Below are 27,603 nucleotides of genomic sequence, written 5' to 3' on the forward strand. Positions count from 1 at the left end.
CTAGTTTCCAATCATTAATGCATTAAAATAGCAGCCAACTTTTGAACGTTGAGTACATCAAGCTTTATTCTAAACACTTTTCATGTATGATCTCATTGAACCTTATGAAGAATGAACGTTTATCATACCCTACTGTCAATGAAGAAACTTGTACATTGGTTTTATTACATCAGCAAAGCCTTGAGGAACAGTGCTACATTCTCTAGGATATAAGGTACCACACAGGCATGCTACCAGGAGGAAAAGATAGGAGGACAGCCTGGAGCTTAGGTGTTGTGTCATGATGGCCACGGAGGATGGCCCACCTGGCCAATGAGAGTCCGGCACCAAAGTAAGGCGAGGAGATTGAGCCCTGACTGCTTTGCTGGTTCAGCCCCGACCCTGACCCTGATGGGCTTTGTTCCTTTGTGTTCCACAAACCACCTCTCTCCCTTGGCCCATTCTGAAATCCTATAATCCATATCCACTCCCCATGTGTACTGAAGTATCAGAATTAAAAAAAAAAAAAGCACCATACAAAATTAACATTAAAAAAATAAATTTATCTCAAATCTCAAATACTGAAGAATAAGCATACAGATAAACAGCACAAAGAGCTAATTTGAACTTGAAAAATGACTTAAGACAGACAGGCATTCTTCTGGCAATACTCTTAAGTTTACAGATATTTTTAAAACACATTTTTAAAGACATTTCTCCCACATTCACAAAATGCAAAAGCTATATTTGCAACACTTATAAATACATACAGGAGCTTTAGAAAGCATCCAGTTTCTTCCTAAAATTACTTGATTAAAATTTGCACAAGTCATGGTTATCTAACTCCATTTCCCAAAGATATGACATATAATTATATGACATTCTTCTTTGACGTATTATAGACAAACGTAACTCAAAAACACAGAAAAATTATCAATTCATTTTGTGTTTTGTCACATATTTCATTCTTTTTCTAATCAACAAGGAAAAATACACATGATATATGTATATATGCTTTTCAGAAATAAGATATTCCAACTTTTATCTATAATTTGTTCAAAACCTCAGGAATTCAATAGGTACATTATTCCTTTAAACAACACTGTCAGTTTAAAAATACAAACAATAACTTAGAGGAGGGACCGTAAGATATATTTTTGGCCATTAAACCTGCAACGTAAATATCTAAGGAGGTTAATGATTCAGCAGATTCTGCCTGAGCTATCACCAAATGAATAAAAAGGCAAAAAACAGATTTTAAATTCCCGGTGTCTACAAAGTAAGAGCCACAGTAGTTTATTCAATTGTCTCCAGCTAGATTTAAGTTCCTGTGGTACAGTGATTCAGTCTACCCCCTGATGAGCGCATTTAAGACTCAAAAAATATCTTTGAGATCAAATTTAAGATGTTCATTACACAGATGAGGAAAATGCTGCCTGGAGATTTACAGGGAAGCTAGAAACAGATCCAGGACATGGATCGCAGTTCCGGATTCCCAGCTAAGCTCTTCCGGGAACATGTTCTCCAGGGTAAGAGTCCACGTAATTTAGTGCCGCTTGGTTTCAGAGAATGTTGTAATTTCAATATAAAGCAAAGCATATACTACAACCAAATCAGAATTACTAATTCACTTCAAGGGTATTCAAGGGTATACCTGATTCGCTTTTTGGGTTTAATGTGAACATAAAATAAATATTACGACTCTTTAAATGCCATTACTGTGAAGATATTCCCTCTCAGCTTAGAGACTCACGACACGAACAACATTTAGATTCTCACTGTAAACAAAATGCAGTGGTAGGCACTGTGGAAACACATTTGGTCCTGTTCTCCGTACCCTGAGCATGTAAAAGAGCAGGCTGTCCCAACAGCACGGAGCCTATGCGCATTCTTGGTGAAGAAAAGAACCTACTCTCACGATACACTGCGGCATGCAGACCTGGGCACAGTGTTCCTCAGAGGACAATGGTCATAAAAAACGATGCTGCGGAATTAGAACAGACAGCATTTCAAGAGGTCTCTACTCAGTGGGAACCCCTAGGATATCTGAAGTTCTTATAGAGTCTGTACCTCTAGGAATCTTCAAGATAAAAGTATATATAAGGTGTGATACAAGAAATCATGAAAAAGCCAGTAACACATAGGATGAAATTTTCCTACTATAAAGTTGTATATTGAAAGAGTAAAAAAAGCAATGGATACAAAACTATTCTATTTCAAGTTGGAGTGAAAAAATATAGTGCTCGTATTCACACCGTGATGGGAAGGCAGCACAGAGAAGAACTCGAGGGAATGAGTCTGTGTCTGGGCTCCTTCACTTAATTGGAACATAGCCTAAGACCAAAGTTATGGGTTCAGTCTGCGCACATTTATGGCCATTGACAGTACCTGTTACAAAGCATTTTCTAACAAGAAGGTATGAAATGGGAAAACCGTAGAGGTCATCTGGAAGTGTCACTTGGTGGGTTAGAAATGTCATATTGTTTTACTATATTCACACGGAGGGGGCTTGGACAGCTGGTCTGAACGATGGAAAGAGAGACAACTAGGAATATATTGTACACTTGGTTCCACTGGATAGTTTTATATAAATAAACTGCGTGTACTGCTATGGGACTTGAAGGGATCGGGACCGCCATATTATTATTTTAGAAAGCCTTCTAAGCTTCCATTGTCTACGGAAAGAAAAACATTTACTTTTGAAAAACAAATGTCAAGAAGCTTACTTTTAGATCAACAATATAAGATGGGACACTTGGATAAATGTGTAGTGTTAAAATGATGTGAGCAAAAGTATTTTAAGCAAAATGTTGCTTAATAACAATCAAGTAAAAACAGTAACTGCAGTTACAAGTCACATAATAATTTTCAAGTAAGTGTCCATCCCCCATAACCCATAAACTAATCTTTACTACACAGTTATCACGTGATATTAACTTTTCCCTTTACCTCAAATTGCTAATTCTGACTGCTTGGACATGAGAATAGTTTTTGATTCCTGGTCTGTGGGACTATCAACTGGTACCTGTAGAAAGAATCAGAAGACAAAAAATTTGTAGTACGTATGTGACATATGCCATTATGACAGATCAACAGTTGGTTCAGGAATAAAAAAAAATAACTGACTAGATAGACTGTTTTACACTTACTCTATGCACACATTTCTCAATAGTATAGTCATAAAAACATTCATTACTTACAGCTTTAATATCACCATTTGTAATTCCTTTGTTGATGTTGTGTCTTTTCAGATCTGACTTGATCAATGCTGAAAACAGAAGTGGCAATGGAGTTACCACAGAGTATGTACAAATATACATTTTTCTAAGCAGTGCGAAACAAAGTCTTTTCTGATACTGTAAATGTAGCACCATAATATTCTACAACATCCTTGTAGCCTGAAACAGTGACATCTAAGCCATTAACTTAATTAGCAAGTCATTCATTAGTGAACAAATACAGGATGCTAAGGACCAAGAGACAAAGATGAAAAGCGCAATTCTTCCTTAATGGGCCCTCTAATCTAGAGAAACGTTGACATTCAAACAATTAGAACACTGCATAACAACTGCAGGAATGCAGGCCTGCACAGGGTGCATGGGAGCGTGGGGGAAATGCCTGTGTCAGCTGGAGGAAATCAGGGAAGGCTTGCCAAAGGAACACATTTGAACTGAAGTCTGAAAATGAGTAGGAACTTGTCAAGCAGATGAGAGGAGAGAGGAAGGCATTCTAGGCAGGCAGAAACCAGTATATGCTAAGAAATCAGGATAGGAAGAGTACAGCCTATTCTTGGCACTCGAGGTAGTTTGGGATCATTGGAGCATCAAGCACAAGAGGGAGGTGGCAGGACATGAGGCTGGGTTGGTGACACTGCATCTGAGTAGGGGGGACATGATCAGGCCTGCACATCTGGGAGCTCAATCTGGCAGCTGCGTGGAGGACGATCATCAGCAATGAGACCAGAGGCAGGAAGGCCAGTCAAGGGGCTTTCATTCTGTTGAGAGATGATGGTAAGAGCTGAACGTGTGAGAAATGGTGATAGAGTTCAGAGATATTTTAGAACAGAACCAACGAGAGCTGTCAGTATTGGAAAAGCAAAATGCACTGCATTCATTCAAATGTTAGTTCCTATGTCAAAAAGAAGACCTGCCAACAATTACAGGACAAAAATGTAAAAAAAAAAGGTACCACCTTCACCACACCTCAGGAATTTCCCAGCCCCTTTTCCTGTCTATACAAATGACTACCGAATATAAATCCATCATGCTTTCTCCAGTAAAATACTCAACATATGAGAGACATCAATCAGCATTTCTGGATGGTCAAAGTATCAATGCAAAATTAATTTTAAAGATCTTTTTTTCACTTCTTAATGAATTTTCTGGACTTTGGTTTTTTGAATTAACATTTATGAGTCATTATAAAATAATATGAAAAGAGAATATAAAACTGCTCCCTTTTTTTTGGTGCAACAATAACACTCTATTTGACAGCTATATGTTATTTCCCTAGAAATTAAGAACCAACAAGGAATTACTTGTGACAGATCAGCAGTTAAGGCAGTTAATGTATTAAACTACATACATTCAGTTACAAAACATTCAGTTTTGTATGTTTTATTTTACTAACTGAAGAGAATGGGAGAAAACTCCTTCACGGTAAGCTATTTTTCTTTGAGGAAACAGGGTACATTCAGTTCCTTTGAGTGTACGAATCAATGATGGTGACCTTAGGTGGTTGTGTATTTCCAAAATAAGCGTTTATCATTGGTAAGGGTGGTGAGAGTTCATACTGGGTGTTTCAGAAAGAACAATCAGGTATTCAACAAACATAAAAAGAAGTCTTGGTTCATGTATTTCTGTTAGATTCCATCCTTGAATTAACTTAGATTAAAAATAATCATCCCTCTTCAAGTCTCCATGGCTTCTCTCTCATGTCGGTAAAGGGATGCAGAGAGAAATTAACAGAGTGAAATAACAGGAGAGGCCAACATGGGCCTGGAAGCGCTGCTGGACATAAATCTCACTTCTAAATCCATCCTTATACCCATGTGCCTGGATAAATTATGGATGAAAGCCCTTTACATGCTCTCTTCCTGGAGAGTGGGCACTACTCTCCTCCCTGCCCAGGGCTACCCTGATTATTCCCAAGAAGAACTGGCAGACAATTCCACGTGCTGTTTACAACACCACCACCACTGACTTCTTACCACGGTTACCACATAATAACAAAAGCCTGCATGATCAGGCCTGTCCCATGTGCCAGACACTATACTAGGAGCTTTTCATCAGCCATCTCAGTCAGTCCTCATAGCAACTCTCTAAAGCAGGCCTTTAATACCGATATACAAAGGAGAAAAGGAGGATGTGAGAGGTTAACTTGAGTAAAGTCACACAGGTAGTGAGCAGCGGAATCAGAACTTCAGGCCAGGTTTGTCCATTCCAGGTCTTAACCAACTCATTCCAGTGGTTTTGTTTTCTGTGCATAGTAACTGTACTGAATTTGAAACCTCAAAAGTGAATCACAGATTCATATCCTTGGAGGCAAACAAAAATATCCTACTTTTTAATCTTATTTTTTTTCTTATGTTTTACTGAGCCACTGAGAAGCAATATAAATAAAAATTAAATATAAAGACAATGTGACACAAGCACTTTTGGCAGGCAAATATCCTAACTTACCTGTTAAAATGATGCCTACAAACATCCAAATACAGAGAAAAATGTTTCCTGCCTGAGGACCATAGGCTGATGTGAGCCTTCCTTGTGCCAATGTGAAAAAAATTCCAAATATCTAAAAGAAGAGAAATAATTTTTAATAAGTTTGCTTCTTTAAAATAAATGTAACAAGTTTCTTCTAGCACGGAAACTATAGTCAATATCTTGTAGTAACCTATAATGAAAAAGAATATGAAAATGAATATATGTATGTGTATGTATGACTGAAACAATAAGATGTACACCAGAAATTGACACACTGTAAACTGATTATACTTCAACTTAAAAAAAAAAAAAAAAGCAAAACTTTTCAACTTATATGAAGTTCAAAAAAAAAAAGTAATTTTTTTCCCCAGAACTTTTCTTAACTATTTTATTCATATGATTTGGCTTCTAGAAATATGCATTGAAAGGTGGAATTTTTAAAACAGAAACTATGGTCAAACTTATTATCTGCTGGAATATTTGGTAAACTAATCATTTCAGATTTAAGAGAAATCAGATGTTTACCTGTGCAGCAGCATTAAGAAGACCAGAGGAAGTACCTTCAGATTCTGGGTAAGTAATTTCAACAGCAAATTCAAAACCCAAGGGGAGGTAACCAGTCATGAAGAAACTAAGAAAATAAATCCAAAATTACATAAAGAATCATTAGAAGGACTCTATCACATATTGATGCAATTGCTCTACTTCTCAGACCTACTCTAATGACCAAATAAGTGAATGTTTTGAAGTCGGTAAGTGCAACGAAGGCACTATTATTATTCACCAGTTAACCCAAGGACATGAGAACTGAGAAGTGAATTAATGAATTAGGAAGCAAAACAATTTCTAATTTTTTCCTGAGAAAAATTTACCTCTGGTTTTCTAAGTGAATTGTCTTTCTAGCCAAATAAAGCTACTTGGATTAAGTAGGGCTTATCCATTTTTCATATAGCATATACCAAAAAAATTTTTAAGCTGTTTTTTATAGTTCTAAAGAATTACATGAGGGGAAGGTATAGCTCAGTGGTAGAATGCATGCTTACATGCACGAGGTCCTGGGTTCACTCCCCAGTACCTCCATTAAAAAAAAAAAACTTAAAATAAGTAAATAAATTTAATTACCTCCTCCCCCCAAACCCCCCCCACAAAATAAAAGAATTACACATTTACATGCACAGGATAGATCCTTTAAAGTTTAAAATATTAAAGAAACTTTTAAAACATTAAAACCCATATTAGTAATACTTCAGGATTATAACAGAATGCTATCATTCCTCTGAAACATACTTGATGCTTACCCGAGCAACCCTCCAGTAACAAACACGATGATAATGTGTCCAAGGTCTAGGGTGAAAGTAAATATAACCATTCCAACAAAAGACGAAATGTAAACTGTCAGAGTAGTGTGTCTAAAACAAAAACAAAAAAACTGTTAGTATTTGGTTGGGTTTTCTTAGGCACATAAAATCATGTAGTTAGCTGTTGCTCTGTCTATACAATAGTACATTCATCTGATTTCAAGATCCACCCTTTCTTATCAATGGAAAATGATTCCACCAAAGCATGGACTTTTAAGATTAAATTTAAGTTTCAACAGCAGCAGATAGCAAAACCCACATCATATCCAATGCTCAGACAGGAAGGAATACTCATAGGGATAAAACATTTTTATGCCACCAAATGGCATAGTTCCCTATCCGCAATTCAAGATTCAGGTCAAATTCCACCTCTTCCAAAATGCCCTTCCTAATCACTGCAGCTTGCAAGATTCTCTCTTCCAAACGCTCTAATAATTTTCTATCTACATAATTGGCACTTGATATCCATTTTGGTCTGTTATAATATTATTTAACTTTTCATATGCGAACACCTTATTTTTCCCAATTAGGCTGCAAATGTCCTAAGGACAGGGATCATACATTGCTTGCCATGATTCCTCAGGGGCTTGGTGAATGAATGGTAGTTACCCTGAGAAGAAAAGTAGGGCAACAGAGAACACATATCCTTACCTATCCAGTTTTCTAATTATATAACGGGCCAAAGCCTTAACAAATTTAATCCTTTATGCTCCCAACATCTACAAATTTAACGGTTCCACTCTAAGCTACTATTTCATAATAATGAAGCCACAGTAAGTGCTGTCTTAAATTATGGGAGAACCATCTTGGAGAATTTCAAGATCAGAGGCACTTTGGAAGGGTTCAGATGATGGTATCAAATGTATCTTCGGACTTGAAAGGTGCATAGGACACAGTTCCATTATTTCACTCATTCCTTTTGTTTCATTCCCTTCATTCATTCACAGCTCCATTCATTCATTTCTCCCAAGTAGCTGGGAAGTTTCTGTTAAAAAAAATGTAGCTATCCTTTTAAGGCCCAGGGACAAAGATGTTGCCTCTGAGATCCCTTTCTCAGTCTCCCAGGTGGCATTACTCACTTTTTCTTTTGTATTAGCATTTTTCTGGTTCCATATAGATGTACAATTAATATAGCATTTTCATATTATGTATTACAGCATTATAGTTCAGTGGTGCTACAATTCAGGGGCATTTTAGCCAAAAACTTTTTACCAAAAAAGCCTTATCCCCAATAATAATTTTTTGGTAATAAAGAACTTTTATTTGTTTGTCTTTAATTTACAACATGAGAAAAGAGCAATTCAGAGTCACTGTCAAAAGTCCGATGTTTCTCAGAAAGGGCTCTTTTTAGGATAGAAATGATCCATTTCTGAAGCAGTATGTAAGGGGGAGAAAGTTCATAAGGTATCCAAGTTCTCGGATTTGAAATAAATATGACCAATAAGATAATACACAAACTACTGAAACATTCACAAGTAAAGGGAACTTAAGAGTGTCTAGAACCCAAGTCTTTTAGTAATAACAACACTTTGTAAATTTCTTAAAATAAAAAGCCAAGGTTCCTTTAAAACCAAAATACCTTAGGGTGTACACTACACATCTGCCTACTTTCACTTACTTGTATGTTTTGGTATAATCCAGCCATAAGCCACAAAGGATAGAGCCCACCATTCCAGCCAATACGAGTGTTAGCCCGATCCTTCCAGCATTCACTTCTTCTCCCTTAAAACAGTTTTCAAGAGAAGTTAATCAGATACTTCTAATTCAGTCCTTCATTCTCACACCTTCTTATAGTCAATGGAAACAATCAGATAAAATTAAGCATACAATGTAACAAGATTTCAGCACATGTGTTAGGGCGAAGGGGTAGGGGGCAGGCAAAGCACATATAAAGGACATTCTACATTAAAAACAAAACAAAACAAAAATACCCTGATTTATGGGAGAAATCAAAAAGAAATTTTTTCTTGATCTTCCATGGTTAGAAATGATTTTTGTTAGAATTCTTAAGTAATTCACAACGTCTGAAAAGGAGGCTAATCTATTAACTTTTACATATTACAACTGATTTCTACTTTCAAAAGCAAAGAGAGGTCAGAACTTGATATTTACTTCTTTATATTTGTGTTGGTTTCTTTTAAATTTTGTTCTCTATCTTTTCCCATATAACCAGTCACACTCTCTCTTTAAAGAAGAATTTAAAAAAAAAAAAAAAAAAAAAAAAAGACTGATGTATTGTCAAGGCAATAATGACTTCTGCTTTCCATGTTGTATTTAATAAATTGTATTAAGTGTATTCTCAATTAAAGCAAATATAAATCTTTTACAGCAATAAGATGATAAATCTTTAATCTCATGATCATGATGATAGGAATTACATTACTAAAACATTCTTGGCCAGGCATGTAACACAATATAGGCAGAAGTTTACCTCATAATATGTCAGTATCATTTGATTTAATAATGTTGAGACTGAATAAAATGCTCCAGTCATGATACCTATAACAATAAACAGAAAACCATAAGTATACCATTTGCCAGTTCATAAAATGACATGGAGCACTCTGTGACAATTGTGAAAATACAACATCTTCTTAGACAGCTGACAGAAGAAATTAAGATCTCTTGCTATTCCCTTTCAGGATATGGACTGATCAATGTAACACCTAAACTTATCATGATTAGTAGAATTCTGATTGTAGATTTCTGTCATTTTACCATTTCTTATTATTTAGATTCAGACATACTGACCCAGAAATCATAGTTCCATGCATAACACTGTATATGACAATCACGCCAACAGATTGCTTACTGAGCACTTAGTTAAAGCATCAAGACAAAATCCTTACTTCAGAGATCTCACCTCTGCATCAAAGACTTACAAGGCAATTAGTAAGACAATGTTAATTTAAGAATACTTTAAAATAGAAAAATAAAAGGTTTGATATCTTGAGAGCCTATGACTAGGTTTGATCCCTGGTGTTTCTTCACACATATTGTATGACTTTAGGTCTAAGTCTCCTAACCTAGCTGAGATTTAAGTTGACTATTTTTATATTATTAAATATTTCAAGTATATAAAATGTTACAGTGAATAATTTAACAAATACCCTTACTCATCACCCATCATTGTCAAACATCAACATTTTGCCATCTTTGCTTCAGATTCATTTTTTTTTTTAGACCTTCCTTAATCCTATTCTTCCTCAGAGGTAACCCCTATCCTGATCTTAGTTTTTATCATATTTAAATATTATAATATATGTGTATCCATAAACAACAGTTAGAATTATTCTGCATATATTTAAACTTTATATAAATAATAAATTTATTTGTATCTATCTGCAACTTGCTCTTATCACTCAATATCATGGTTTTGAGATTTATCCATGTTGATACTTTTAGTTCTAGTTCATTAGTTTTCTCTGCTGTATAATAGTCTGTTGTGTGAATACACTTCAATTTAATTATCACTTATCCTAAGTCAATAGACACTTTAAGGTTTTTTACAGTTTTTCACTATTAACAACAATACTGCAATGAATATTATGTTTTTGTTCTTACATATAAGGTTTCTCTAAGTATATATAACTAAAAGTAGAACTTCTACTTTCTAGATCTAGCCAAATTGCTCTTCAAAATGGTTGTACTAACAGCAGAGTTCCTTTACTCCACATACTTGACAAATTTGTTTTCATCAGATTAAAAAAGAATTTTTTTTTGCCAATTTAAATGTGTGTGATATTGTATTTTACTCTGGTTTTGATTTGTGTTTCCTTGATTACTAGTAATGTTGAGCATCATATATGAACAACACACACACACACACACACACACACACACACACACACACACACATAAATGCCTTCTTACTTCCCTGGACTGTTTGCTCTTTTCTTATTAATTAGTAGGAGTTATTTTTATATTGTAGGTACTAAGCCTTTGTTAATTATATGTATTGCAGACATTTTCTCATAGTCTATGTTTTACTTTTAAATTTTTGGTATCTTTTTAGAAAATACCATTTTAATGTAATCATACTTATCAATTTTTTTCTTTAGGGTTTCTGTTTTTTGCATTAGGAAAATTTTTTAAGAACAGTAAAGATGGTTTCCTATATTTGTTTCTAAAATGTTAAAGTTCTGATTTTTACCCTTTGGTCTTTATTCATAACTCATTTTTGTGCATGATATAAAGGAGAGACCTTTATTTTACCTTACTTTTCTCATATGGATAATCGATTGTCCCAGGACAATTTACTATAAGATTATCTTCTACAAACATTAAGTTTTCATATATGCATAATATTCTAACCATCACAGCTGAAATATTCTAGTGTTTCTCTTTCAGGTACTTAGTGGCATAGCCATATGACTTTTCTCTTTTAATTGAAGTACAGTCAGTTACAATGTGTCAATTTCTGGTATACAGCATAATGTCTTAGTCATGCATATATACAGATATATTCATTTTCATTAAAGGTTATTATGATACTGAATATAGTTCCCTGTGCTATACTGAAGAAATTTATTTTTCATCTATTTTTATATATAGTGGTTATTATTTGCAAATCTCAAAACTCCCAAAAATCCAAGAGTCTGGATAAAGAATTACAGTAACGAGGAATACTATTACCTGAATCTAGAGTACAGTATTTGTCTGAGTTTCAGACAGCAAGTAGCAATAGTTGGGATAGTAAGGGATCATGTTTTCTCCAAATAGCCCTAACTCAAAAAACAAACAAACAAACAAACAAAAAACCCCCCAGAAAACTGTCTTAGTCTATTTGGTTCCTGAATTATTTGGACACTACAAAATCCTAAAAACCTGTCCTCAGAGTGTAGTCCCTATCCAGACTATCCCATGTGCAAGTCTGCTCCGACCTTACATATACAATATTAGGCATAGAGTGGGACAGGTACGCTTCCAAAAGGTGTGATGTGATTCTTACTCAATCAGACATTATGGTCCCTAACCATGCACCCCTTTGGTGATGAGTATGAGGTAGAGAAACTTCTCCAACTGTCCTGAGGAATATTTTTCAACTCTCCACAGTGTTTCCCAACTCCTTCCAAATTCTTTCAACAAATAAACTCTGTTCAGTTTCTGAAGCCTGTGTCCATGTCTGGCCTCTCCATCAATCCAAATCTACCACTGGGATTTGTTAATACCATGGTCCTGTGAGGTTAACTGGCCTTATTACAATCCTGAGTCATCCGTAAACATGGTATATCCCTCTGCTTAATTTAGATCTTTTCTTATGTTTTTCAAAGTTTTATAATTTTACAATTTATGAAGTAATTTTGGTAATTTATTCCTAGGCATCTTATACTTTTGATTCCTGTTATAAAAGGTATCTTTTTATAGGAATGCAATTAATATTTTCACATTGTCAGGTATCTAATAATCTTGCTGAACCCATCCATATTAGTTCTAATAGAGTTTGTAGGTTCTCCTTCATTATTTTTGTAGACCATGGAGTCAGCAAACATTTCCTGGAAAAGGCCAGACAGTAAATATTTTCAGCTGAGGCGGTTACTCGGTGCTGCCCTTATAGTTCAAAAGCAGCCATAGATGATATGTAAGTAAACAAAACTTTATTTGTAAAAACAGGCAACAGCTAGATTTGGCTCATAAGCCATAGTTTGCTGACCTGTGGGATACATAATTATATTATCTGTGAATAAGGGCATCTTCTTCCTTTCCAACTCATATACTTTTTCTGGTAAATATATATATTTTTATTGAAGTATAGTCAGTTTACAATATTGTGTCAATTTCTGGTGTACAGCACAATACTTCAGTCATATAGGAACATACATATATTTGCTTTCATATTCTTTTTCACCATATAGTTCCCTGTGCTACACAGTATAAACTTGCTGCTTATCTATTTTATATATATTAGTTAGTATCTGCAAATCTCAAACTCACAATTTATCCTTTCCCACCTTCTTCCCCTACTGGTAACTGTAAGTTTGTTTTCTATGTCTGTGAGCCTCTTTCTGTTCTGTAAATAAGTTCATTTGTTGTTGTTTTTTTTTTTTTAGATTCCACATATAAGTGATAGCATATTTTTCTTTCTCTCTCTGGCTTACTTCACTTAGAATGACAATCTCCAGGCCAGTTCATATACTTTTAATTTCTCTGTACTACTGGGCCAGCCAGGACTTCCAGTTGGACGCTGAATAGAAGTGATGACAACAGACATCCTCATTTTAAGGGATACTTCTTATGGATTCTTAAGGGGACTGCGTCTAAGGTTCTGCTTTCAGAATTATGTTTGCTGTAGGGTTTTCATAGATGAACTTTATCTGAAAGGTTCTGAAAGTTCATTTTTCTTCACAGTTTGCTAAGTCTTTAATCAATGAGTATTGAATTCTATCAAGTGCTTTTTCCTCAGCTATTGGATAAAACTTCCTCTTTGATCTCTTACTGTGGTCAATTATATTAATATATTTCTAGTACTAAATAATTTCTCACTCCTGAGATAAACCAAAGTTGGTCAGGATGAATTATCATTTTTTATAAATTGCTGGATCAGGTTTGCTAATATTTTATTTTGGATCTTTATATCTAGGCTCTTAAGGGAAATTAGCCTATAATTTTTCTCTTATACTCTCCTTGTCTGATTTTGATATCAAGGTTATAACAGCCTCATGAATAAGCTGCAAGCGATAATAAATAAGTTACAGATGATAACAGTGTTTACTTCCAGGAAGGGGAATAGGGTGACCTGGGGACAGAGATGGGGGAAGACTGACTTCACTATGTATCCTTTTTACCTTTCAAATTTTATAAAATACATAATAAAACTGAGAATTAAGAAATGAGAACTTAGTCTTCATTTATAAAATAAGTATAATAATCTTTCTATGTCAAAAAGTTAGATGAAATAATATATATGGAAGTCCTTTATACATTTCATGCAAATTTTAAATAAATTTTCACCTAATAATTTACATATAATCACACAAGTGCTAAATAATGTGATATAAAAGACAAAAAGGCTCCACAGAAATCAGAGTATTCAGAGAAGGCCCTGAATACTTACAGGCCCTTGCTCATGCTATTGCCCTCTTCCCCATGAATTACTCAAATCTGACCCATCCTTCAAGACCAGGCTCAACCACCGTCTCTGCCTGCCATCCGCACTCTTCCCTTCACTTATCTTGCCCCAGTTCTGTATTCTGAAGGCCATGAGCACGCACTTGTAATACAACGTCTCTCGTGTTGTTACCTTTTTGATAGATAACTCTTGTGCTGTTGTTTACTTTTCAGATGGTTATATCAATCTCCCCAACTGGTTTATGATTACTTCGGAGTGGAAATCATATATCATGCTTCTTTCTAATCAATACAGCATCTAGGGCTCTATGACATATTTAGTTGATATTTGATAATTACTGGTGGGATAAATGAATAAATGAACAAATGACAGAATGAATAGTAAGTGAGGCAATGTTAAGCTAGCTCTTATAGGATTGCTTAAGAAAAAAAAAGCACATTTCAGGTGAAAGAAATAGCAGCAGAAACTGTTACAGAGACTAGAATTAACAGTGTATATGCATGCAGAGGCATGTTTGTTTGTGTGTGTGTGTGTGTGTGTGTGTGTGTGTGTGTGTGTGTGTGTGTGACATGGGGTTGATTATAAATTTGGCTGAAAGAGAATTCTGTATCAGGAAACAGAGGTAAAAGAAGGAAAGAAGCCAATGACAGGCTGACAGGCTAAAGGAATGAATCCACTCTAATAGATAATAGTGAGCCACTGTATTTTCTCTACTTCCTAGTTATGAATTTTAGGTTTAAGTAAGCAGCGGAGGTAACCAGCAAAATTAAGAAAAGGAGCTATGGCATGCTAAAGTATTTAATGATGAGATGATTTAATATCCGGGATTTGCTTTAAAATATTCCGGGAAAAAAGTAGAGAAAATAAAAGCAAACTTGGTGAAATGTTGGTAATTGGTGAAGCTGAGTGCTGATGAGTACATAGGAATTCATTAAATTAAATGTTCTACTTTTGTGTTTAACAATTTTCACTAAAAAAGGGTGCGGGGAGTAATCCTGGTAAAACAGTAAGAGTTTAGGTCAGAGCATAATTTGTTACAGCTTAGAAAATAATCATGTACTAGGGTGTGCACTCCCTAAAAAAATGTAAAGAAGAAAAAAGTCACTTCTGAAGGCAAGTAAGACAAAAATAGGGGGTATTGGTTAATATAAAATGTTAATATAAGAAACAAAGAGTCAGAAAACTCTGAAGGGAATCAAATGTGTTGGTGCCTGCAGTCAAAACTACAGTGTTAGGACGGGTATCTGTCTCTAGAAGGATGAGATTCTGACTGTGTAGTCAAAATAGACTACAGTTAGCATAGGGTCAGAGAAAGGAGTTATTGATACATTTCCCATATGCTTTAGTGATCAAAACTATAGTTCATAAAGGACCTAAAACACCCTGGGAGAACTCACAAAAGATGACAGTGCTTCTCTAATTTCTACAATTTTTTTGTTTTAAAAGTATGTAAGAAAATCCATCCTAAAGTTTCTGCTTTTAGTTCGAATTTTATGACTATGCTATCATTATAATTACAGATTTAATAAACCTATCTCATTATCTCATTAATTAAAGCTCAAACCACTAGATTAAAGGAAAAAACCCACAATGCTCAAAGGTTTACACAGACATCAAAGAAAATAAAGGAAAATTGCTTACCGTAAGTGACCAGGAGAAGCACAAAAGGAGTGTTTTTGAATAGATTCCTTATTGATTTCACATAGGAGTACTTTTCAGGGGGACTGTCCTGGAGAACTGCTTGAGCCTGACTTGGTGGATACTGAGGTTTTTCTTTGAATGCTGAAAACATACATGAAAAGGTAATTAAGTATATGTGTCTTCCTTAGTAAGGAGACTAAATTCAGGTTAAGTTTAAAAAGTTAGTAAAAGGTTTTTATAGAAAGGTTTTTCATTTTCACTAATTTCTAAGTGAAGAATAGTTTGGTATTATCATCTCAACCTGCTGAAACTGACTAAAACGCACAGATTTGGCCAATTCACACAACTGCACTGCAAAACCATCAATACTGTGTCACAACCTTGCCCAGTGATTATTCCATTTTTAGTTAAGCAAGATTAATTTTTATTATATTAAGTATTCAATAATTCTATTTCTAAAGTTGGTTCAATGTTTAATTAGAGGTAACATTAGATATGAGCAAGCCAATATGTTATTGAACTTTTTAGAGGACTGTCTTGTGTTAGTAGATATTTGCTTCTGAAATTTGACATAAAGTTTATCATCTGATCCAATTACCCTTCTAGAACTGAAAATGTCAAGGTGGATTCATGGGAGCAGAGCCAGGTCCTGCTTGCTGACTCACTGTAGCTGCATATGGAAAATTCAGGGGTAGAGCTGAGAGGCATAAAAGTGTGACATCTGGCTTTTGGTACTGTAAGTTTTAGCTCTGCACATTTCTCTGGAGTTAAGAGATAGATCTCACAGCCTTCTCAGCCAGACATTTAGAGACTGCCCTGCTGCTGGGCAGGGAAGGATCTACTAACTTCTAACAGATGGCTAGGGAAAGATTTCTGTAGGGTTTGGCTAGCCAGGAGTCAAGACTTCTTGAGAGAAGAGCTGATCTGCTAAGATTTGGCTCATCAGAAATTAAAATTTAGTTTTAGTGTTGACTCAAAACTTTAAACTAAAATAGATGGAAAATGCTCTATTTCACTGAATCTAAGACAGTCTGATGTTAGCACTCAGTGATCTTGGCAGGTATCAGCAGAAGGTTTTAACATAACCATGTCTCGATTGCCAACAACATTATATGTCATTGATTTTTTTTTTATTATTATTGTGGTAAGAACATTTAACATGAAACCTACCCTCTCAACAAATTTTTAAGTGCAAAATAAGTACTGGTAAGTACAGGCATAACATTACACAGCAGGTTTCTAGAACTTTTCATCCTAGATGCCACTGATTGCTTATTAAAGGTATCTCAATTTAAGAGATTTCAAGAAAAAAAATGTACACTTTAGAATCCATGAAATAGGGTAAATTCAAAAGCCAAAAAAGAAAGTAAATAGATTCAGAAGAAAGTTTTTTTTTAGAAATATTAGAATTTCCTCTTTCTCTTTTTTCTTTCTTTTTAAATAGTGGCTATTTCCTTCTTTCAACAAGGAAGGCCTGCTTTGTAGTCTGAAAGTGTGCTAGATCTGATGGACCTGACTGTCAAATTGCAATCATGTAGAAATTTTAAAATAATACAGATTTTGAGATTCTACCCATGGCTCAATGAACCAAAACCTCTAGAGGAGAACTTGAGAATCTGTATTAAACACAAAACTCAAACCCAGTCAGGTTTTTAAATCACTGCAAAATAAAGAAATGGTCCTTAAAACTTCCATATATTATAAGTCTGATCTCCTGTTTGTTGCTAAAAGTTTAAAAGTTACAGTTCTTGCTCATCAAAACATTGATTCATTATGATATAATAAAACATCAAACTAAAACAGACTTCTGTTTTTACAGGTTTCACAACTAATTCAAGAGGAGACATAACTCATAAATATTTACTTTTAATGTCCTTACTTTGGAGGACTGGCAGACACATGTTTAAGTTGTTGCAATTCCTCCTCTTCCTTTCACCCTATGTGCTCCTTGCACTGTTGAGGACATCTGTTGTCCTGTCCTGAAAGTCTCTTTGTATCCTAGTTAAGTTAGGAGATATCTCTTTTAATTAATATTGGTAAAGCAGAACTCACACGGCTGTAAAACAAAGTTTCAGAATGTAAAAACTATGTTTACAAGGTAGTCATGGATATTGAATGAGTTTTAAGTCTCTTACTTTTTTATTTGCTATGGTAAAATAAGTCTAAATGTCTCAGATTTGAACTTACATGCAAAATGAAAACAATTTCTACTAGTTTTTAACTCCACTAGACTTATTTTTTTGAATGCAAGTGATATCTTTTAGTTTCAGGAAGTCAATTATCCTCTTGGACAGAATTAGCCTGTATCTACACGCTACACAATTTAGTAAAGTTGAGCTTAAGTCTGAAGAAAAAGAAAAAGGAACAAAAACGTATTGGTCTATGACCCTGTTTACATTGTATTGCTCCTTTCAAAGGATGAAATATGGCGTTTTCTGTCTCTTTTAAAACTGAAGAACAATTGTTTTCTTCTACCCTCTTCTCCTCTCCCCACCAAAAAGTTGTGCCAATAAAATAATTAACTGTTAAAACAGTTATTATCCTCCTTTGGCAAAGGGCATGGAAAGCAGCCAAAGGATGTTGGGTATCACATTGAAACTTTTTCTCCCATGATGAATAAGTAGCAAATCTATTGTGTTCAGGGTCACTTCTATTTTTTGAAATTAGATTATAATATTATCTTTTGATTTCATTATTTACGCCTGTGTAATTCAAGCAGACATTGTACATATTAACTTATTTTAAGACAAACATAGGTTTGAATCCTGGCTCTGCCTCATCTCACTGTATAATTCTGAATTCTGAAGTCAATTCCCATCTCTCAGCTAAAGTTTCTCACCCATAAAATGGAGACAATAACAACCAACTGCTATGAGAATTATACGATATATGTAAAGGAGTCTTGTAATTACTGAGTACTACACAAAATATACTGTCTTTTTTGAGGAATATTTATTTTTAAAAATCAGATTCGTTATCTCCAGGGCTTGAAATTCTTATAGACTAAGTAAAATGTATTTCTATTAAAGTTTATAATAGCAGCCAATATATAAATATCCTGAGTATAAGAAACAAAAGTAAAATTATGTGTACATGTTATATACTCATGTGTTTAAATACCTTAGTATTAAATATTTTGACTGCCATTACTTCTGGTTTCTGTCATCCACTCATTTTAGTGAATCAGCATGGTAAGGACTTCAGTTGACATACTTAAGTGATATAGTTTACTGTTCCCTGTAAGAACAGCTTTCAAGTACAACAGCATTACCACTTATACAAGAGGAATTTGAATTGAAACAAAAAATAAGACTAAGTAAAAATTAAAATGACATATTTGTATATGCATCATTTTATTAATGGAGTTAGACTGCCTAGGCTCACATTTCCCCTTTAGTATTTACTAACTGTGACGATGGGTACATTAAATTTACTTAAATTCTATGTCCCAGTTTCTTCATCTATAGAATGGGAATAATAACAGTACTACCCTTAAAGGGCTGTGAGGATTAAATGAAATACAGTGTGAAGTGTGGTTTTAAAAATGTTTGGTACATATCAATCAAACATTAGAGAGCATAATCGTGTTCTCCCAATAAGAATGGGGTATTAGTGTGAAATTCAGGAGGCTGGGGTTAATTCCTAGAAATGCTAGATGGCTCACACTTACATGTAAACTCCATGAGGAGAGTGATAGGATTACACGCATGAACCCTCATTACATGCGTGAAACCTGAAGAGAGTATTTTAGAAAGACTGCTGAATACCAATTTGGTATATGTGACATTGCTGAAAAGCATCAGCAAAACTAAATTATTTTACAAGATTTAGTTGGGCTTCCAAAGTATTTCTGGGTAGAATGTAGAGGGAAGTAGGATTGTCTCTCAGTAATTAAGGAATTTAAGGAAATAAGGATTTTTAAAATAATCTATATTCTCCTTCATAGCAAATATATTTCATTAGGAAAACAGATAAATTTTTAATTTAAATGTCACAATTTTCAACCAAGACTTTCATATCACAACTGTGTATTATTTTGCTTTTATACTATGTTTGGTATATTACAGGTCACCAAGCAAAACTTGACAATGAAGCTTTTTCTCCCTATTCCCTTTCCATTCTGTTTCCCCTCCCCCCAGCTTCCATTTCCACTGTCTACTCATAAACCATGAGTACATAAATAAGTAAGTATGTACAGAAATAGCTCTCTTTTACTTTCTCAAATAACACAGGGTAATATGCTAATAACCACATCTATTGTTTTTTTTTTTGTCCCACTCCTTGACAAATAAAAATGTTCTACTTTTATTTTTAGCATCTCATACATATACATAAGTTTAAACACAAATGTGTCATATATATAATTTCATATCTATAGATATATACAATCTATTATTCTCTCACTTCTTCTAAAGAGACAAACAATTGAAGGCAATAAAAAAGGAAAACCAGAATTTATTTGATGATACATAAACAATCAAAGGAAAGAGGATTTTATATTTTAATAATCCCTATTGCTAATAGAAGGTCCATTTATGCAAAATATACATAAACTATACTTCATATTTCATCTAGCAAATCAAATATGGCTACCAGAAAAGTGGATGTAAGAATTTGTTTTTGAAAAATATACATTTCTTTTAAAACTGCTAAACTGCGAAAATAGTACAGGGATAGTTTGTCCTTTTTCAATAGTCAGCACACAGCAAATGTGCCACTCCTTAACTGAAACATAAAAACCAAACATAAGTAGATTGGACATGTCTGAATACTTCAAAGGCTACCAAGAGAATATTTTGTTCATTATCTCAAGGGAAATTAAATACGTGGGCTTGGTTTCCTATACCTGAATCCAGCAACTTCATCTCTAAAGGCAGTCTCTATCAAAACACTCCATAGTCTTTAGCACACGTTTTCTTTGAAAACTGAGGATTTTATATCTGGTGATATGAATTTTGAATTTTGAATTTTGAAACTTGAATTTTTCATTACTATTATAACCATGGTAAAAATTAATATATAAAATTTAAAACTCCAGCTACAATGTAATTTAACTGTAAAATGTTTTTTAATTATAAAATTTAATGATTATAAAAGATGACCTTTCAACTTTAAAATTCCTTTCCTCATCAAATCAATTTAAGATTTACTCAGTGCCCAAAGGGCAACAGTCTAATGTTAGCAGCTTTATTACTTAAATCAGCTTTACTTATCCTTTCCCCTGAAGTCAAAATTGTTTCCCATTAAAAATAAACTTTAAAAAGCCAACCTTCCCAAACCTTCTTCCAAAATGATGATGGCTGCTTGCAGCTGATTTTGACTGGCCGCTTCAAGAGACAGGCCCGGACGAGAGGACTCAGGGACGAATGGTGGCAGCAGTACTTTGCTGGAGTGGCCTAACAAGCAGATAGTTGCCACAGTTTGAAATTCTGCTGAACAGCTTTGCTGCTGCTCAGGAGCATTCACTGGTCAACATTTTCAGACCCAGTTAATTGTTAAAGTGGGGATCCTTAGGAGGATTTATCATTTAAAGGCAGGTTGTAGCCTATTTGCATCATTTCAGAGCATGACAAGAACTTGTTCCTGGCTGGGTTAGCGTAAGATGCAGAACATCTAGACTAATATGCAAAGACGAGGCAGGTGTTACGTTTGAAACCAACAGTTATCAGGGAAGAAAAGTTAGTAGGGAGATAAATGAGATGAATTAGTCTTTAAAACCTTTACAAAATTAAAACAGATGTAGTGGACCATAACATAACCCTAGGGTTGTCGCATTCATTACCTAAATAAGAAAGTGCACAGCAAGAATGAAACAAGCAAATAGCACTTGAGATGCTATTAATACAAATCTTCAGGGTCCTTTATTTTTATTTTCATATGTTTGTCATGCATTACCTATTTAAGCTATAGGAAAAAGAATTCACTTACCAATTACTGTTAAAATAAATAAAAGCGTGGCGACGGCTGACGTTCCATAAAACATGATACTGATATTACAAGCCAGAAGTTCTGTGTTATTCTGTGTGTTGGGCACCAAAACTGGTGGTAGCAAAAAGCCAACTGCAGTTCCAAGCTGTAAAATAAACAGTCCTGTTAATTCTTTCTTCTTATTATAAAAGAAAAAAAGTACGTACTGGCAATTAATGCAATATAAAGATGACAGCTAGTATATGTAAGATGCTTTTGTAAACTCTAAAGCACCATGTTCTAATCTTTTTTTTAACCATTGTACTGTTAAAGAAAAATTGCTGCGGGAGGGTATAGCTCAAGTGGTAGAGTACATGCTTAGCATGCACAACATCCTGGGTTCAATTCCCCAGTACCTCCTCTAAAAATAAATAAGTAAACCTAATTACCTCCCACCCCACCCCCCCAAATCGCTGACAAATGTCTTCTCTAATCAATAACATTTACTAAACTTTAACCACCAAAATGATGCTGAAATAAATTTGTGTTAAGATACAGGCTACTTACAATTAAAAAGGGAAATAAGAATACACACAGCAAAAAAATGCTAAGAAAAGACAGCCTACAGAACGGGAGAAAATATGTGCAAATCATATATTTGATAAGGCTCTACTATCTAGAATACATAGAGAACTCTTACAACTTAACAGCAAAAACACAAACATTCCAGTTCAAAAATGGGCAAAGGACCTGGATGGACATTTATTCAAAGAAGATATACATCTGCCTGACAAGCACATGAAAAAATGCTCAACTTCATTAGTTACTGGAGAAATGCAAACCAAAACCACCATGAGATACTTCATACCAACTAGAATGCATATAGTAAAAAAAGAAAAAAAAATGCTGGCACAATATGGAGAAATTGGAACCCTCGTTCACTGCTAGTAAGACTGTAAAATAGTGCAATGTACAGGATAGGTAAACAACAAGGTCCCTGTATAGCATAGGGAACTATATACAATGGCTTGTAGTAACCTGTAATGAAAGAGTATGTATATATATGTGTAACTGAATCACTGTGCTATACACCAGAAATGAATTCAACATTGTAAATCAACTATATACCTCACCAAAAAAAAAAAAAAAAAAAAAGAAAAAGAAAAAGATTGTACAATAGTGCAGTCACCGTGGAAAACAATTGGACTGTTCCTTTAAAAGTTAAACATATACCATATGACCTAGCAACCCCTCTCCTAGGTATGTAACCAAAAACCTGAAAGCAGGTCTTAAATATTGTACATGAATATCCACAGCAGCCCTATTTGCAATAGCCAAAAGGTGGAAACAACCCACATGTCCTTCAATGGACGAATGGATAAACAAGATGCGTTGTGTCCATCCAACGAAATATTATTCAGAAAGAATGAAATCCTGATATACACTGCAACATGGATGAACTGTGAAAACATGTTAAATGAAAGAAGCCGGACACAAAAGGTCACATGTAGTAAGATTCTATTTATGTGAAATATCTAGAATAGGGAAATCCATAGAGAGAAAAAGCAAATTAGAGATTGCCAGGGGCTAGAGGGTGGGGGGGATGAGGAGTGACTGCTAAGTGAGTGCTGGGTCTTCTCTGAGGGCAGATGAAATGATTTGGAACTAGATAGAGGTGATGGTTGCACAACACTGTAAATGTACTAAATGCCGTACACTTTTAAATGATTAATTTTATGTTATGTGACTTTTATCTCAGTTTAAAAAAAATAAGGCTGACTATGATCATCACAACAAGAAAACTAAAATCAAAGTATTAAAGGAGGCTCACTGGGGAGAGACATCAGATTCTTTAGGGGATGGAGGTGAGAAGGATGGGCCCAAGATAGGCTTCAAAAAGGAGGCTGAGGCAGGGAGAGTTTACCAAATATTTCATTTGCTTTCTTATAAAAAGCTGGATAGAGACAATTAAACAGGTAAGGATGAGAGAGTGTGGTTAAGGGCAGTACTGTGATGGAGGGGTAGAGGATGCCAAAACCAGGAAGATCATCCAAAGAACACTGCTCAGAATGAAAGGGGCTCTATGAGCAGTTGAGCTGGACAACAGGAGTACACCTGGACTATTCCAGGCCAACTGGAACATATGGTCACCTTAGCTAAGACTGTACTTTGGAGGACCACCTTGTAGAGACTTGGGTTCAGGAAAAATTTCTGGAGGAGCAAAGATCTGAATGAGAAACTGGAGTTAGCCAAGTAGAAATGTTCCCAGCCAAGAGGACAGCATGTACAAAGGAAGGAGAGAGCATGACCTTGTGAGAAACTGTAAGTAGTGCACAATTCCCCTCAGAGCAAAGAAACAGTCTGTACGTGAGGTATAGGGGCTGTGTAGAATGGTGATGCTGAGGAACTAGCGGGAGGCAGACTGGAGGGGCTCACTTCTTCACATTAGAGACTTTGAACTTTATCCTAAAATCAATGGAAGTCACTGCAGGGGGCAAGGGAGTGTGCAAGACAGATCTGCACATTAAAAATACTATACTGGATGAATGTGGAGAACTGAGGGAAGAGAGCAAAAGCTGCGGACAAGAAACTGACCAGTATCTATGAGTCTGAAGCTTATTCATTCATTCAGTAAATTTTTATGAAGAATTACAGGCACTATAACAAATGCTGGTGATACAATTCTGTACGTTCAGACCAGGTACCTATTTCATGAAACTTAAAACCTAACGGTAGGGATGGGAGATAAGTAATAATGAACTATTAACATATAAACATAAATCTATCAGATGGTGATAAGCACTACATAGAGAATTGAAGTATAATGATGTAATGAGAGTGACTGGGCAACTTTAAATGGGATCCTCAAGAAATTCCCCTGAATGATATTTAAAATGAATTTAAACTGATAGCTGAGTGACAAGAAGGATATAATGTATTCTGAGGAGGAAGAACATTCCAGGCAGAGAGAATGATTCTGCAAAGGCCTCTATGCAAAATGCAAGTTTAAGGAACCAAAGACATATTAGTAAGGTTTTGTAATCCAGAGTAAACTATTTAGGTTTTATTTTAAGAACTACAGAAAATCATTGGCAAGTTCAAAGCAGAATAATGACATGATCTGATCCATGTTTTATAAGATTCTCTTGGGCTAGCGCTTGGCAGTGTAGATGGGTAGTTAAAAGATAGGGTTCAGGAATCAGACCTGAGTGTGAATGCTGCCACTAATTAGCTGTGGGACTTTTGGAAAATAATTTCATCCCTTCAAGTCTGTTTCTGTACGTATAAAATGAGGAGACTAATATTTCCTACCTTACATAATTAAATTAAATGAAACAATGTGAGTAGCATGGTGCCAGGTTCTTAGTGAATGCTCAGTAATGTTGAATGTTACTATGAAAGATCACTCCATAATCTAGGCTGAAGATGCATACTTGGGGGTCATAAGCAAGTGCACAGCTACTGGAGCCAAGGGAGGATGAGAACGCTTAGGGAGGATGTAGGAGGAAGAACCAGAAGTGTGCTAAGTTTTAGAGGGAAATCTGCCTATGAGAAAACATTTTTATTTATTATCCATAAAATACATAATCCATAGATATGGAGTTGATAATATATTTCTATTGTGCTCAATGAAGTATTAATCGAGTGTAATTTTGTAAATGTAAAATACTTTCAGGAAACAGTTCTTATCAAACATGCAGAAGTAACCAACTAAAATATCAGTCACAAATTATTCTGGATATACAACTATTATTTCAAGCTATCCTTTTTGCACTTTTAAAAGAAGTAAACATACAGCAATGAGCCTACATGTAGAGTTAGTCTTTACATGGGTTTTTTTTTGGGGGGGGGTGAAGGAGGTTTATTAGGTTTATTTATTTATTTTTTAAATTTATTTTTAGAGGAGGTCTTGGGGATTTAACCCAAGACCTCCTGCATGCTAAGCATGTGCTCTTCCACTTGAGCTATACCCTTCCCCTTACATGGATTTTATATAAATCTTACTGTGATCTTGAAACAAGTGTTAGACTGGAAGTGAGAGAGTAACATTCTTTTGTTACACAGCTACCTGCAGTGATGTATAGAGAGGTGAAGTTTTTGGTATATGGATTTGTAACTTGATTCTCCTCAAGTTGAATGAACACTCAATATAATTTACATAAAATATCATAGGACTCCATATGCAAAATTTAAACTATACTAAAAGAACCACCCTACAATTAAGGGGGAAAAAAAAACCACACACACAAAACATTCTACCTAAAAATGCTACTAGAATGCTAACTGAATTTGAACTATGATGCTGGCAGACTAGGAGATACCTTAATAGAGACTTGGCAAAATAAGCCACCCTTTTACAATGGATTCCATGATCTGTGATTTGTGTTGCATTTTCTTACTGTTAAAAATTGGTAATTGGACTCAGTGATGCTGTGAGGTCTTTAACACCAGAACACTTACTTAGCAATTATTTATACATGTCTGTTATGTTCCAGATACCCTGCTGACTGCTAATATATAAGATTAAACAGGAGCTGTTCACACTGACCACTCAAAATAAGAACAAAGAATCAAACATCTTCTTTTCACAAAATATACACTGGTGACAAAAATAATACCTACCTTAGTCTTATTCATCATTGCAATGATGCAATGACAAGTTTTTTATGACATTAGGCATATATGGGACAATACAGTTAATAATTTTATAGGTAATTCTCGAAGATGACAAGGCGATCATTTTAAACTGGTTTTGAAAGTTCTGTCTTTACAAGTAAATTAAAACCCCTCTTTAATCCAAGACTGCTTCCTATTTTATGACTACTCATCTCCTCCCCTTCATTTATAGAATGCCTCCTCAGGGTTCATCCATATGCCTAGCTCACATGGTCGATGACTTTTTATCTGGTCCTTAAGGATCCGATTTTCATCTATCACCCTAGTCCTTACCTGATTACCTAGCACAGCGGTGGCACAAGCTGTGGACACCTCCTTGGGCCCAAACCACACTGAGGCGATGTGGGAAGGCAAGCCGAGGATGAACACCTGGGCCACGGAGCACAGGCACTGGCCCATCATGGTGACCCAGAAGAGATGCTGCTGCACGCTGCCGCACTTGATCCAGGCGCCCAGGCAGTTGAGGCCGGAGCCCAGCAGGGCGGTGAGCCGCAGGCCTCTGGTGTCCAGCAGCCAGGTGGCCGGGAAGATGAGGGGCACGTAGGCCAGCATGTACACCATGGACAGCCAGTCGATGTGCAGCGAGGATACGTTGTAGAAGTTCTCGAAGACGTTGCTGATGATGCTGTACTGGATCCACTGAAAGGCGTTCACTAGCGAGTACAGGCTGAAGATCAGCAGCACCACAAAGCGCCTCGGGGAGAGCGCCGTCCGCGGCACCAGGGTGTCCTCGGCCCCCGGGGTCTCCTCGCCGGGGCCCCTGGGCAGCAGCCAGGCCTGGGTCTCCTCCTCCGGGGCCGGCGGAGTCTTCGGCCTGTCCAGGGCTCCGGAGGTCTCCTTGGGGCTATCCCGAGAGACCGCATTCAGGGCCAGGGAGCCTGCTTTGGGCCCGTTCTGCGTCTCCGCGCTCACCTTCCCGGCGGGCGCTTCCCCGGGGACCGGGAGGTATCCTATTGCGGGCGGGTGCCCGGGTACCACCGCTGCCCCCTCCTCCTCGTCCGGCCGCACCATGTCCCTGGGCTCCCCGCCCTCCTCCCAGGCCTGCACCCCCGGCCCAAGACCCGAAGCCCTCCCGGCACCCCAAGCCCAACCCTTTGGCCCACCGCTCCTGCGACTCGTTCCCCGGCAGAGTGAGTCCGGGTGGGAGCCGGGAGCCGCGAGCCGCGAGCCGCGAGCCGCGAGCCGCGAGCCGCGAGCCGGGCTGCCTGAGTCAGCAGGAGAAATCGTCGTCCCCCGCGCGGCCGGAGCGGCGACCACCCAGCCCGAGGCC

General features: G+C 36.1%; 1 protein-coding gene across 4 annotated transcripts; it reads right to left on the minus strand.

The window, feature by feature from the left end:
* Window positions 1-521: 521 nt before the first annotated feature.
* Window positions 522-27,603, minus strand: FLVCR1 (FLVCR choline and heme transporter 1). 4 transcript variants are annotated; one of them, XM_045512484.2, is made up of 11 exons: window positions 26,607-27,600; window positions 21,678-21,822; window positions 21,029-21,145; window positions 15,750-15,890; window positions 9,471-9,538; window positions 8,658-8,761; window positions 6,980-7,090; window positions 6,207-6,312; window positions 5,661-5,772; window positions 3,180-3,247; window positions 522-3,004 (listed from the first exon to the last, which is right to left on the minus strand). In XM_045512484.2, exons 1-11 carry the CDS (start codon window positions 27,342-27,344, stop codon window positions 2,930-2,932), a joined length of 1,785 nt encoding a protein of 594 aa, XP_045368440.2. In that variant the 5' UTR covers window positions 27,345-27,600; the 3' UTR covers window positions 522-2,929. The 4 variants fall into 4 exon arrangements, 2 of the variants coding, with proteins under 2 accessions (XP_045368440.2, XP_010947800.2); XR_012501861.1 differs by having other exon boundaries at window positions 2,924-3,004; window positions 3,180-3,973; window positions 26,607-27,602; XM_010949498.3 differs by lacking the exon at window positions 21,029-21,145 and having other exon boundaries at window positions 26,607-27,598.

The sequence above is a fragment of the Camelus bactrianus genome, chromosome 23 (assembly GCF_048773025.1).
Source record: "Camelus bactrianus isolate YW-2024 breed Bactrian camel chromosome 23, ASM4877302v1, whole genome shotgun sequence".
Taxonomy (NCBI): Eukaryota; Metazoa; Chordata; class Mammalia; order Artiodactyla; family Camelidae; genus Camelus; species Camelus bactrianus.